The sequence below is a fragment of the Pseudopodoces humilis genome, chromosome 1 (assembly GCF_049639895.1).
Source record: "Pseudopodoces humilis isolate 2021_Gansu_Grassland_sample_001 chromosome 1, ASM4963989v1, whole genome shotgun sequence".
NCBI classification, from domain to species: Eukaryota; Metazoa; Chordata; class Aves; order Passeriformes; family Paridae; genus Pseudopodoces; species Pseudopodoces humilis.
The window spans coordinates 11,362,924-11,376,549 of NC_142200.1; the positions used below are offsets into that span (position 1 = coordinate 11,362,924).

Consider the following 13,626-nt stretch of genomic DNA (forward strand, 5'->3'; position numbering starts at 1 on the left):
ATTTCAGCAACTGAACTACAGCTGAGTCTTTATGAGGAAAGGCCACCTCTGTGACGAGAACTGCCTGAAGATCTCAGAACTCTGGCAGCAAAATCCTTGCTGGGTGCTGTGGCCACTGTAATGCCGGCAGATAGCTGAGAAAGGGATGAGAGTGGACAGATATCAGAGGAAGAAGAATTAGCCAGAAACACATTCAGCTCCATCTTTCAAGGGGGAAAAGACAATTGACCCACAACAGCCCTTGATGTAACCCTGTTTCAACAGCCCTGTCAAGAAAGGTCCTAAGATCTCATGTTAAGTCTTTGGACATCACCTTGGGTGGGTAAAGGAGTGGGAAGGAAAGACCACAGTGTAGCACAGATATGAGCTCAAGATCAACCCTCAGACACCACCCTCCTGTTAAAGTGTGAGCAGGAGATTTGGGACAGAATTCAGGACTAACACAGCCTGAGCACGGATGTAGACTGCTCACTCCTCTCTACTGACTCTTACAGCAACCAAGAACTGATATCTGATTCTCTGGATAGGCCATTCCTCTCTGCTGTCTCTTACAGCAACCCTGCAGAGGGTGGCCCGAATGACTCTATACTCTTGCTATAACTGTGTGACATCTACAGCAAGTGGCCTAAATATGTTCTTTCCTAAAGACCAAGAGACCGTGTTCCTGAGTAATTATGGAAGAGAAAAAGAGTGGTAGGTGATCTTTTCTTAGCTTCAGATCTCAGAAAGCACTGAACAGCTCTGAAGATCACAGGTCAAGTGGACCCATGGTGAACTCTTTGTCATCTCTCTCCTGTTATGGTCTGCTTCTCCTCTTGTCTTGTGTTCTCCTCACCATTCCTTCTACTCTCCATCCTGGTCTCCCTCCCTCTGCTCCTTCTACCCCAACACAGGTGACAGAGCTTTGGATGCTCTGTAACAAATGAGTGCAGTTGGGTTTTGTAGATCATTCAGCTGCCCACTCTGACCACTTAAAGAAATGCCATCCTTGAAAAATGCTGTCCATCAATGGGCAGATTGACAAGGTGTTTTCCAAGAGTTTGGCTTGTTCTCTGCTATCCGAATAGGAAAACAACTCTCCCAAAAGCTTTAAGTTGGTGTAAACAACAACCATCTAAGTGGAAAAGCAGCACATCTCCCTCTCCTCTCCTTCCCTGCCTCAAATCTCTCTTAACAGACAAAAAGGGCAGAAAATGCACCACTCACCTGGCTGAATGTACACTGTCCCCAGATCCACTTTAAAGGAGCCTATCAGCACACTCCCAATCAGTTTATTGTGCATAACCTGTCAGAAAAATGCTGATTAAAGAATGTCACTATGTCTCCTCCCACTCAGTCTAAGAAAGAGCATCCAAAGAACACATTTGGTTCAGAAGCAATAAGCAGCAAAATCCAGCACCACCCAAAACTGGGGGCACAGTCACAGTAGATACAGCAAGTATTTGAAACACATTCTTTACCCAACATTGTGCCATTTTAGGAAACAATATATTTGCATCTGAGAGGAATCGCACAGGTGTATCCCAGGTCCCTGGGATATAAAGAACAGGAATTAGATTGATGTTCCTTCAGAACAGGTGCAGTTATATTACTTATCCTGACAGTTTTAAATAAATCATAATGAATATTAACACATGGGATGTAACTGGTTTCACATTAGGCTGCAGAAATCCTATCACTTTCTGTGCAATAGCTGAATTGCCATAAGAACTGAGCACACTCGGAGGAGAAAGAATTTAAATGTTTCTTGGCAACATTTTAATGTACACATAAACCAAGAGACTCAATTCTAATCTACCCCCCACAATATTAAATCAGAGAAGCGATATAGATGTAAATTAGATGGCAAGCAGGCCCCAGTGAGTCTGTCTCTGTATTCTTCCAGCCAAGTGATGACTTTAATTTAATTTTAATTTAATTAATAATTTTCAATTGCCATGATTCCCAGACCTGTGTATTTCTGTGTCTTGTTTTCAAATATTTGCATGTGGTTCACTTTACTAGGCAGAGGCTTCTTCTAAGGGAAGATTTGCTCTAGAATTGTATTTCTCAAAAAATGTGTCTCACCTGGTTTCAGAATAGCTTAAAAGGTTGAAACCTATTCCTTGGTTGTGGAAAAGCCACTCACAGCCATGCTGAGCAATTGCTGTGAAACTTTCCATCCCTCAGGATTTCCTTCACTCCCAGCACACATATTTCCTCTTTGTTTCTATTCCCCTGATAGATTGCATTCTCCAAAAGTATGTTGCAAGGTAATGAATCTCTGTTTTCAGTAGCATACATGAGCATTGCCCAAGGTTAGTTCATTGTTGTTACTGAGCTTCTTCCTAAAGTAATTTTTACCTAGAAGGCCTTTAATGTCTTTGTGTTTCACCTTCATCAGCTATAAATAAAAAGTTTTCTGAGCCTGATTAAACTGTGCAGATATACAGCAGGTAATAGTTACACATTTTCCCACACCACCAGTGCAGTCAGAGGACTGGAACTTTCCCCTCCACCACTCAAAATATGGAATCTTTATCCAAAGAATGTGAGATTGGAAAGACTGACTATATCTGAGAAAAAAATAACTATACATCCCCAACAGCATCAGCAGCACACAGGAGTCAGCCATTGTCAGCCTGCAGTAAATTCTGTCCTCTCAGATAAAAGAAGATCAGATATGCAGATAATATGTAATTATGAACTTCATATATTTGAGCTCTGAGTGTGATACAGTGGATTTTAATAGAACTTTAGGATTCTGACTGTCAGTTTACTCCCAGCATTGAAAACTTAGTTGTCCAGTTGTCCGTGTGTAAATGAACACATTTTATTCTGTAGCTGGCAAAAATCACTCTATTAGCAGCTCAGAAAAGGAAGTAGACAGTGCTGTGTCCTGTAGCTCCTGAGCACTGCTTGTTGCTGTCAAGCTCAACCAGCACAGATCCTTTCCCAGTGTACATTGTTGAAATAGACAAAGCACTTCAGAAAAAGAGAACTTTTCTATCTAATAAAATGGATGGACTTTTAGAAAAAAAAAGTTTGTGAAGTGCACAGTTTGTGATATTTCCAAATAATACAAATACAGCACTGTCCAGCGTCTCATGAGATCTTTAATTTCTTAGCAGCTCTGCTACATGTGGTGATGAGTTTCAGACAAGATAATTAACATGGCTCCATAATTTCGGCCTTCTGAACTGCACATCATTATCTAATGCTCCAAGTCCAAGAGCGTGCATGTCTTCCATCAGGGCAGTTCTGAGATTTCACAGAATCATTTAGGTTGGAAAAGATCTTTAAGATGGAGCCCAACCATTAACCCAGTACTGACAAGTTCACCACTAAACCATCTTCCCACCTGCTACATCCACGTGCCTTTTAAATCCCTCCAGGGATGGTGATTCCACCACTTCACTGGGCAGCCTATCCCAATGCCTGTCAACCTTTTCAGTGAAGAAATTTTTCTTAATATCCAGTCTAAATTTCTCCTGGTCCAACTTGAATCCATTTGCTTTTGTCCTGTCACTTGTTGCCTGGGAGAAGAGACCAACCCACACCTGTCTCTAACCTTGTTTCATTTGTAGAGAGCAATAAGGTCCCCCTATAGTTTAGTTTAGTATATATAATATATATAGTTTAGTTGCAGTGAGCAGTGAGCAATGGAAGCAGCCCTGAACTCTTGGAGACCACTCCCCTGCTAATAGCAACCAAGCAGTGACACTCACAGACAGCCCAAGAGCCCTGCTGAGGAAAAGTGTCTGCATTAGTTTAATTAATTTAGTTAGAAACAATTACATCTGAGGAACTGATGTAAACAAGAAGTTTCAACTCAGTCATTTGAATCAAGTGGTAGCTTGAAAATTAGATGGATGAAGACAGTGAGGAGAAGAGAGAGCTAAGCTGAATTTTCTCATTCTACCTTGCAGTTTGCCACACCAGCAATCAGTGTCCCTGAAAATGCAGACTAAATCTTCCTTTTGGGTATGTTCCTTCAAATCTCTGCCAGCTGACTCTCCTCCTTATACTCTCTGCTATCCTCTTTCCTATACTTCATGTTGACTTTTTAGCACTCTTGGTACCTAAAATTAATTATTTTTAACTATGTGAAGAATCATTTAGAGTTGAAGTGACACAAACAGCAATGACCTTTACTTACTGTGCTAAGCTTTCCCAAGTACTTACAGAGATGTTGATTATTTTGTCAAAGAGCAACACCTGAGGTCCAACGAAATCAAACACGAAGTACTGTGGGAAGAGGGGACAGAAGATGAGAATCATCCCTGGGCAGGCAGCCAGAGCTGTCAGCTGCATGGTTCAGCAATTTGTGTTATTGCACAGAGCCCCAGTGAGATGCTGGGGGTGCTGGGTGGAAGTGGTGGATAAAGCAAAACTCTTTCCTCGGCCCAGGCTTGTTTTCTACTCTATTCCTTGCATGGCTGCACAAGACTTGCTTCACAACTGCCCATGAGCCTCAGTCTGCATCAGAAGGTATTGTCAAAAGGGACAGGAGGCACAAGAAAACCCAAAGGACCTGTTGGTTTGGGGTGGGTTTTTTGGTATTGTTTGTCATCAATTGGAACAAACATATGTGAAGGAAAGGCTGAAATCATGAAATAGTAGAAAAGGGAGTGGAGGTGTGGGGGTTGCAGTGTAGAAAAAGCTACCATCCCAAATGGATGATTTAAAAAACTGCAGTGGCAGTGGGGGTAAGGCAGAATGTGTCAGAGAGGATGGGGAGCAGGTTGGACAGACCTTGAGAAGAGAAAGGGCAAACAGATCTAAAATCCAAGGGAGCTATTTCTGGTGCTTTGTCTCCTGAAGAGACCTCCCTGCTCAGTTGTGGAAGTGCTGCAAACTTAATTCAACCCCTTATGAGCTACCAAATGGCAGAGTCTACCCAGAACCATTGAAGGTGTCTTTTTTAAGAGAAAGCACGTACTTCATTGTAGAAAGGGGCATTTGTGCCTTCCTTTACTGTTGTTTGCTTCTTCTCATCACCTATCTCGATGATCACCACAGGATCGATGTTGTCGCCCACCAGCTGCCTGGCCTCAATGATGGTGATGGCAATCTGTGGGGCACAAGGACACCATGGGCACTCCTGGGCTCCTGGAGCCTGCCTGGGGAATTCACAGGCACATAGGGGCTGTCACCCCCTGCTCACCTGGTAGTTCTGGGATTTCATCTCCTCTTCATGAATTCTGGTCACCAGCTTTGCCCTGTTTAAATGACAAAAGAAGTCATTAGACATCTCTAGGCAAGAGCTGGTACTTGGACACACATTGGAAAGACTTCTCAACAGTAAATGAATATTATTTATGGCAGACAGCTTTGTTGTGAACTGTTAGGCTTGATTTCATCAGCAGAGACCATCTCTGTCTTTCACATATAGTTTTTGATAGGGAAATGTTTTACATCCACACAAACTAGTGCTACCTTTCATGCACAGCAATGATTTCACTTATTGACCCCATCAAACCTGACTCCATTCCTCTCCAGTATGAAAAATACAACTACACAAGCTCTTTGCAACAGAGATCGCTGTTCCCTTGGCTTGTTTTGTTTAGCAGAGCTCCTTAGCACAGCTGAGACACTCTCAGGATCCATTTCAATCTCTCCCTGCACAGGATAGCATCTGATATCTCTGACATCACTGAGCTGACAAGTACATTCCACTCTGTCATGTGGGAGAGTGGGAGTGAAAGGATCACTGCTGTCAGCAAATAGATTTTCTGTCAGATGTTTTGTTCAAGGGTAATGCCCTACCCAGGAAGGGTGGAAAAGGTGTTTAAGGGCATGTTAGGTAAGATACATGAAGGAGCACCTTTTTCTATTTGGGCTTAAGGATCCAAAAGCACTGGACAGAGCATCACTGTTTATTAGGTCTTCCTCTACCTCTTCCTGTCTTCCAAGAGTGTCGTGGAGAAAATTTGCAGCTTCATCATGATCACCTGATGAAGAAAACAGACAAGGAAGTAAAACCCACATCTGATTTCCAGTAGCAAGAAGCTCACTTGGAGCAGAGCAGTGAATCTATCATCATGAACTAAATATTTTACTTATTTGGATGTCCCAGGTAGGGATACTCTCGTGGTCTGCATTGAGCAGCATTGATTACAGCAGCAGCTCCTTGCCTGTGCAAAACCATTTGCCACATCTCTGTGACTGTAGCCACTCTCCTCCCCTTGTGTGCACTCACAACAGGCACCAGCTGAGTAAAGCTGCCAGCTTTATTGAGCCAGCCCATCCGGCCATCACAGCCTATGCAGGTTGTGTAGTTACGGTTTCTAAAAGCAGAACTTCCAGAGGAATTGCACACTTGAAGTAAATTACCTACGTGTAAAGTAGAAAAAAACCCTCAAAAAGATGCCATCTCTTTTTGGTAAGAGGCAGAAATTTTTAATTTACCATATAGAGCGGTATGAACTCACACAATCTGAATGTGAACTTCATGAAACAGTTAATGCAAAAAGAACTAGCTCTCTGTTTATTTGGGAGTGATAAGTTTACTGCCTGTTTTTTCAATGCTAAGCCTGGAGACACAATTCAAATGAGTTCACATGAAATCAGATCTCATATAATCCTCCACAACCTGCTCATCCCCGTTGCAATATTGATTTATGAGACCTTACCCAATGCATCTTTGTTTGCAATTGTCAGCCCTTTCTCGCCTTTTTTTTTTTTCTTCAGCTTCATGCCAGCAAACAGCCCCTTTCTGAAAAAGTAAAGAAAATTGATCAGTGCAGTATCTTCAAACCCTTTTTCTGTACTGGACTGTAATTTAACTCAAGGAGTTGTTAAGAGGAAGTTTTGATTTCCAAGCAAGATCATTATATTCTGAAGTTCCTTTTATCGACAGCAAACAAGAGAAAGCTCTGACTTTTTGCTTCATCTAAATTAGGTTCTTTTTAAAATTTGGCCATGTACAGGCAAACATAATATGACAAGAGCCAAAACTTCTGTTCAAACCAAGATGGCAAGATGCAAAGAAAGGAAATCAAAGATAAATTTCCAATACACTGATTTCCCACATTTGTAGCTCACGCCTGTGACAAGACCAGAGATAAAAGGCAGATTAGAGGATCCAGAAAAAAAGCAGTTTTCCACTGAATTGAGATAAAGTCAGTTGTGTAAATACCTTGGGCACAACACCCAGGACACCCATGCTATCAGTGGCACATACACCACATAATTTAGGTAGTTCTCACTCCCCTTGATCAGCAAAGCAATGAACAAGCCTGAAGAAGGCTTAGTCTTCAAGCTGTGTTAGAGATACCTCTGCCCAGCTTCAGTTCTTCTGAGACAATAAATATGCCACGTGTTTCAGAGGGAGAAACAGTCTATGGTGCTTGAGAATTTTATGCCATTGGATGTACTGACAAACAAACAAAATGGTGAGAGCCAAACACAAAGGATTTAATACAATAGCAGCATTTTTCAGGTTCTTTTTTGGTCACAAGTACGCAGTGGCAAACATTCAGCAATTTTTTTTTCCCTCTGTCATTAGAGGATTTTTGTTTGCCTCAGTTATTATAGGTATAAAAATTTACCTGGAGAAACACAGTCCAACTAGCCAAAACAAGCAGGCAACTACAAGCTGAGTAAATCTGATAGTGACCAGTGCTCAAACATCTGAAATCATCTGCAAACTCTAGCTGTGGAGAAAAAGAAACTGCAAACTAGAAAGAGAAGTTAGCAACGTTTAAAGGTTGTATTCAGAGCAAGCAGATTAAGTTTACTGGCCAGCCCAAGAGGAATGTCAGCAATGCAGGGTACAATAGCAGAAAATGCACAACATCTTTGTGCTAAAGAATGCTAAAATCTGCTCATCACGAGTGGAAATGTAGCATCCAGACAAAAGCGTGTTTCAAGCAAAGCAAGAGTCAGAGAGTGACTGGAGGAAATGGCCATTAATAAAGCCTGATGTGTTAACTGGGTTGTCTTCCATGATTCTTACGTTTACATAACACTTGAAACTGCTTTAAGACAGAACTGAAGAAGGTGCCACAGGGTAACAGAAAGAGAACTAGCCAAGATTTGGATAACTGCATGGTGCCAAGAGCAAAATCCATCTTTGAAGTAAACCAGAATTCAGTCTCAGGTTTGGGCACAAAACAGCATCAGGCTGTATCTGAGCTCTCCTGCACCCTGACCCCAGAGGTTACCCTAGCCAAGAAAACCATGCAGAGATGTGTCCCCCAGAACTGGGGAGGCAGCAAGCTCAGGTCACTTGCAAGGCTCAGCCATGGGAACAAAGAGTGTGGGTTTGTTCAGCAAGAGAGCAGGGCAGCGTTCTCTGTACATGGGATTTGCCAGAGAGAATCTCCTCTGTAAGGGTCTAAACTAAGGAAATTAAGTCTTCAGGGAATGGAATGAATCAGTTCCTCACAACAGGCTCCATCACTTTGATATGTAAACCACTTGTCAGCCAGTGTCTGTGTGCACACCCTAATATTGTGCACATGGCTAACATCCATACTGCTTAATATAACCAGTTAGGCTTCTTGAAAGTGATCTGTGGATATTCTTTTTGTGGTAGACAGTTTGTCCTCATGAAAGGAATAAAAAAATTAAACATTTTTCCAATTTCCACAAAGTGTTTTTCGCTGCAGTTTTGACCTACATTCAATTAACTGCTGAAAACCTGAAAATTATTCCATGCCTTCTCCCCCAAGATGTTGTAAATTTTAACAAAAGAAAGTTTGGACCTTCTATGCAGTTATACCAGATTTGATAATGCCCCCAAAGTTATCCATATCTGTCTGTATCCCTAAGCCAGGCATAAAACTGTGTGCCTCCTCTAGGTAAACCCCAATGCTATCATGAGGAAATGTTTCCCATGTTCCCCACAGGGCCTCCTGGCTGTCAGCAAGGCACAAACATGGGAAATCAGGAGAGACAGGGGTGCAGAAAAACTGCTTCACCTGTCATGGACCTGTGGGGGGGCTGGAGGTTGTTAGTGTTATAGATATTACTCACAAACTTCAGCAAAGATTTAACCCCCACATGCTACATGATGCATAAACAGAGGTTTTGCTCCTTCGTGGGTCTTACAAATTAATTTGAGACAGAGTAAAGCAATTTCCTGTCCAAAGAAAAGGCAGATGAAAGAGTTCTCACAGGCTACCAAGAGGTTTCCTGTTTTAAGTGCTTTGATGAGAAGCAATTAAAAATCAGCCATCTCAGCTAATCAAGAATATTTCTTAGTTCAAAGAGGACTGAGGGTCCCAGCTCCTTTCACATGGAGATTGCAAAAAAATCTGAACTTAGGAGACTTTTTCTTTTCTGCATATACACAGTAGAATGTGGACCTTACTTTATGACTGTAATTCATTGAGTTTTTCTTGATATAAATAGTAAATAAGAGTGGGACACCAACCATACCACAGCATTTGAATACATTCAGACCATGTTGAATTTAGATCTCTGTCAACATAAGTATTCATTTTCTGTTATCTGTGCCACAGGTCCAATGGGTGTATGAATTAATTTTCATACCTTGAAAAAAAGACTCACAAATTTCATTCTCTTCTTGTCAAGATTCATCCATGCCAGCGTCCAGCTTTCAAAAAATTGCTTTCATGCTCTTCCTTTTCATCTAAGCTGTCCCATCATCACAGAGACTTTGTGATCACTTCTTTTACAGTATAATGTTCTCTTAGATAGCAAATAATTGCAATTTTCAGTCTAATTTAAAGGGAAGTTGGCAAAAAAATACACTTCAGAGCTGTCAGCATGACAGTTCAAATGTTACTAATATTGAACCTCAGAGTTCCTCCTCATTGTTTAAACTTGGTATTTTCTTCCAGCAAAATCTTTTCAGAAGTCTGTATGCTTGAAGGGTTGATGTAGGAGGAGACTGGCTTCCTGCTGTGGGAATGGTTACAAACCATCCAGAGACAGACACTTCTAGGGTGCAGGTTATCTACCTCACTCTAGGCACTCACTGTAGGATGCTCTAAAACACTCCTCCATCACTTACAAAGTCAGAAGAATAAATTGATCCTCTAAGGACAGGCATGTGTACCTCGAGGAGGGTCCTTCTGTCCCCTTCCACAGAGCCCCTTCTCCATGCAGTTTTCTAGAACTTGGTCAAGCAAAACCCAGCCTTGGGCTTAGCTACATTAGACCAAGATATTTGTCAAGTTCCAACTTTGTAGCCTTGAGATGCCCCTCCCTTGTGCTGGTGTGTGAGCTGCACTCCTGGTGGGCACAGAGGAAAGAAACCAGGGAGTGAGATCTGGAAACACAGAGGACAGACACGAAGATGAAGCCTGTTTTATTCAACACAACTCCCTATGAGACCATCCAGTTCTCAGACGGACCAGCTGAGAGCTCTGCCAGCCTGCTCCTGCCAGCAGAAAGTCCTTATGGGAGCAGCTGCCCCGCTTTTTTGCCCTCAAGTCCCTTCCTCCCTGGAAGCAGCAGTCTCAGCAAACCTTTTGGAACCATCAAAATGATTTAGTTCAGGGACAATCACAGGTTTGTGCACCTCAGCTTGAGCCAGCTCCAGTGCCTCAAGATTGTAAGCCGTGAGTACAGTGATTGCCTTGGCTAGGAAGTAGAAACTGAAGAAAGAGGAAAAAAGCCTTCTGCCTTCCTACACACGAACATAAAATTTGATAGGTGGGGTTTTATCTTTGCATTTTGTTATTTGCATTTTGTAAGATGTCTTGGTGGAGTTTTTATTCAGCTCCTTAAAATTCCACTTCTTTCAATGTAACTTAATTTTCAAGAGTTTTTTAGTAGATCAAACAGTACTGCACTAGGTGAATAATTATCAACATGAGTCGTTCTAATTTCCATGAAATAAACACAAGCAAAAGGAACCTAATTCTCTAAGTTATAAAAATGTTTCTTCTTTTCTTTTCAAATGAAGAAAAAAAGAATCTAAAACTTAGGAATGACTCTTGGCTCATTTTATCCCTTCCATAATATGTACTAGCCAAGGAAATTATCTCATAACTTATATCCCTTTTTCTAAAGAATAAAATATAATTACAAGACAAAGATGTGATTTCAAAATGAAAAGTCTAATAAATTTAAAACAGTCACATAAGCACAGTTGGTTAACTCAGAAGCATTTTTTATTAAGACAGTATGTCATTTGTGATTATAAATGAAGTCCCAGAGAAGAAATTTATTGAACTACATTTAATTATCAAGGAGGGCTGAATAAAATAAATTCTGTGATCTTGGGCATATGGAAAGCAAAAAAAAAATCTTAAAGAGTGGTTACTGATGTACTCATTTCATGCCTTCTTTTCTCAGGATTATAGAAGTTAAGGGAAGACTATACCAATTTATTCATTTAATTCACTCTGCTTCCCAGTGCAGGGTTGCTTTGTTCAGTGTACTGTCAGATCTTTCATCCTTTGCTTCAGCAAAGAACCTCCCTTTATTCCCAAATCCATTATTTCTGCTGTGGTTCTTTCAAAGCTTGGAGCTTTTACGAGCTGCCTTAACCTGTTTACACTTTTCCTGATTTCCCCCTGGTTCTGCTGTTTTGACAGGTCCAAGGATTTTCAATGGGAAAGCTTCAACTCTTCAAGAAGGTGAATATAGAATCCTGCATGACAAACTGCAATTGAAATAAGTGTTGGCACACCCAGAGGTATCAGTTCTGAATCTCAGGGTTTTTCATATCTATGTGACACTCTGATTTTACATGTCTCATCTCAACTATTAATAGCTCATCGATAAGAAAACAAAATTACAAGTTGACAATACAGTGGTGAGGATTAGTTACACACTGGCTCTGTGCATTCGAGAATAGTTTTTACATAGCTATTAAATTCTGTTGTCTTTGTGGGTAATTCTGCATAAAACTTCTGTTTCTTGCACTGCGGCAGTCAAAACGTGAAATCGGCCATTAGAAAGCTTAAGAAATTAAATAAAAATATGGCAGGGAACATATTTTGCCACTAAATTAGTGCATTTTGGCTACAGCTTGCTGCATTGTCTCCCCATCTCAAAAGCAAAACTCAGCAATGCAGAGAAAACACCGAAGTGTGATCAAAAGAGGGTCCTGGCAGAGTCTGTTCAGCCTGAGAAAGGGATGATAGCTTGTGTTTTTCATGTTTTTCATCATGCAGTGAGGTAAAAATAATGAAGCATGCCTGAGAAGCGCTGAACTGGCAACAAAACACTTGAAGATGGTCCTGGAGTCATCCCTGGTGGCCTCTGAATCAGCAGCTCAGTGTGCAGCATCAGTTAAAAACATCCACACTGTGCTGGCTGTTGTTAGGATGGGTGTCAGAAGGAATGGAGTGAGGGCCAGTTTGCCTCTAAAGCACTGTGAGCCTACACAAGGTCAACACAGGATCACAGAATAAATCAGTTTGATTTCTCACATTCTGTGTGTGGCTTTGGTCTCCACATCTCAAATAAGGCAACAGAGTTAGAGAAGGCACAGCAAAAGGGTGGGAAAAGTCAGTTTATGACAGACTGAAACAGCTGTAACTCTTCATTTGGAGAGGAGATGACTGAGTGGGATGGATGAATAGGATGAAATAGGATGAAATTTTATAAATTTAAACTGGCAAATAGGGTAAAAGCAGAGCTGCTTCTTACTCAGTATAACACACAACACTAGAATGAGGATGCACTTGATGAAACAAGACTGAAAATGCTAAAAGGACTGGATGGGGAGGTATCCACTAACACTCATGAAAAAAATGTTCTGGATTCTAAGGAGAATGGACCACAGAAAGTGCCCAGGCTCATGTGCTCTCCCTGAATATCCCCCTCTTTTGCTACTGCTGTAGAAGAGCACCCTGCCAAATGGATATGGGATCTGACCTCATAGGATGTTTCTCCTGTTCTAGTCATTCCCTGATCATAAATACCAAATCTGTGCATGGCTGGGTCACCTGGCATGGATTTGAATCAGGTATGGGTTCATTATCATGTTTCTGTCTGAAAGATCAAAGCACACAGCACAAGCTTTTGCCAAATTTATATCTAATTCAGCATAAAGCCTGATAGTGAACAAACTAATCCATTCTTGGAGAATTCTTGAGCAGGAAGGTGAATTCATTCATAGTTATCACAGTCTCATGTGATCACCCTGTCTTTGAGAGGCACCTGGGTTTACTGTATTGTTAAACCACACCTGAAGTGTTCTTTGGAAGTGAGCCATAAAATAATGAGTGACATGGAAAGATGGATAGAAAAGGAGTGTCTCAGTTTTACTCCCCAGACCTCAAAACCACAGTGCTCAATGACATTATCAGGCTACAAGTTTAAAACAAATGAGGGTGTGAACAAATGAGGTGTTCTCCAGTGAGACACATAAATCACACATTGCAAAGGAGGTTGTTGAGTTAGAGAATTCAAAGAGATTTCAGGCACATTTACGGAGTTTGTGGACAGAGGGTCTGATATCCATCCAGCTCATAAACTTTCTTTGCTGAGGCTGTGCTCATACCTGTTTCACAAACTGTACTTCCAATTATGCACCTTTGGCCCTTCTTGGGAGGCAGAAACTGGTTTGACATGGTTGCTTCCATGTTTTTCAGCATTTTAATTTAAAAAATCACTTCCCTAGATGCAGAAGAAGAAATACCAGGTATAATGATATGGACTCTGAGGAACCTGTAGTTTGAACCGTTGAATTGTGCACAGTTCTGCCATAAATTATCT

General features: G+C 41.3%; 1 protein-coding gene across 2 annotated transcripts in view; it reads right to left on the reverse strand.

The window, feature by feature from the left end:
* Window positions 1-13,626, reverse strand: part of FER1L6 (fer-1 like family member 6) — a 77,652-nt gene that overhangs the window by 51,048 nt on the left and 12,978 nt on the right. For both annotated transcript variants that reach the window (XM_088051604.1, XM_088051610.1), the window contains exons 2-7: window positions 6,615-6,697; window positions 5,807-5,933; window positions 5,147-5,201; window positions 4,922-5,053; window positions 4,165-4,227; window positions 1,207-1,285 (exon numbers count right to left, since the gene is read on the reverse strand). In XM_088051604.1, the coding sequence (XP_087907730.1) occupies window positions 1,207-1,285; window positions 4,165-4,227; window positions 4,922-5,053; window positions 5,147-5,201; window positions 5,807-5,933; window positions 6,615-6,697 (539 nt within the window). The remainder of the gene's footprint in view (window positions 1-1,206; window positions 1,286-4,164; window positions 4,228-4,921; window positions 5,054-5,146; window positions 5,202-5,806; window positions 5,934-6,614; window positions 6,698-13,626) is intronic.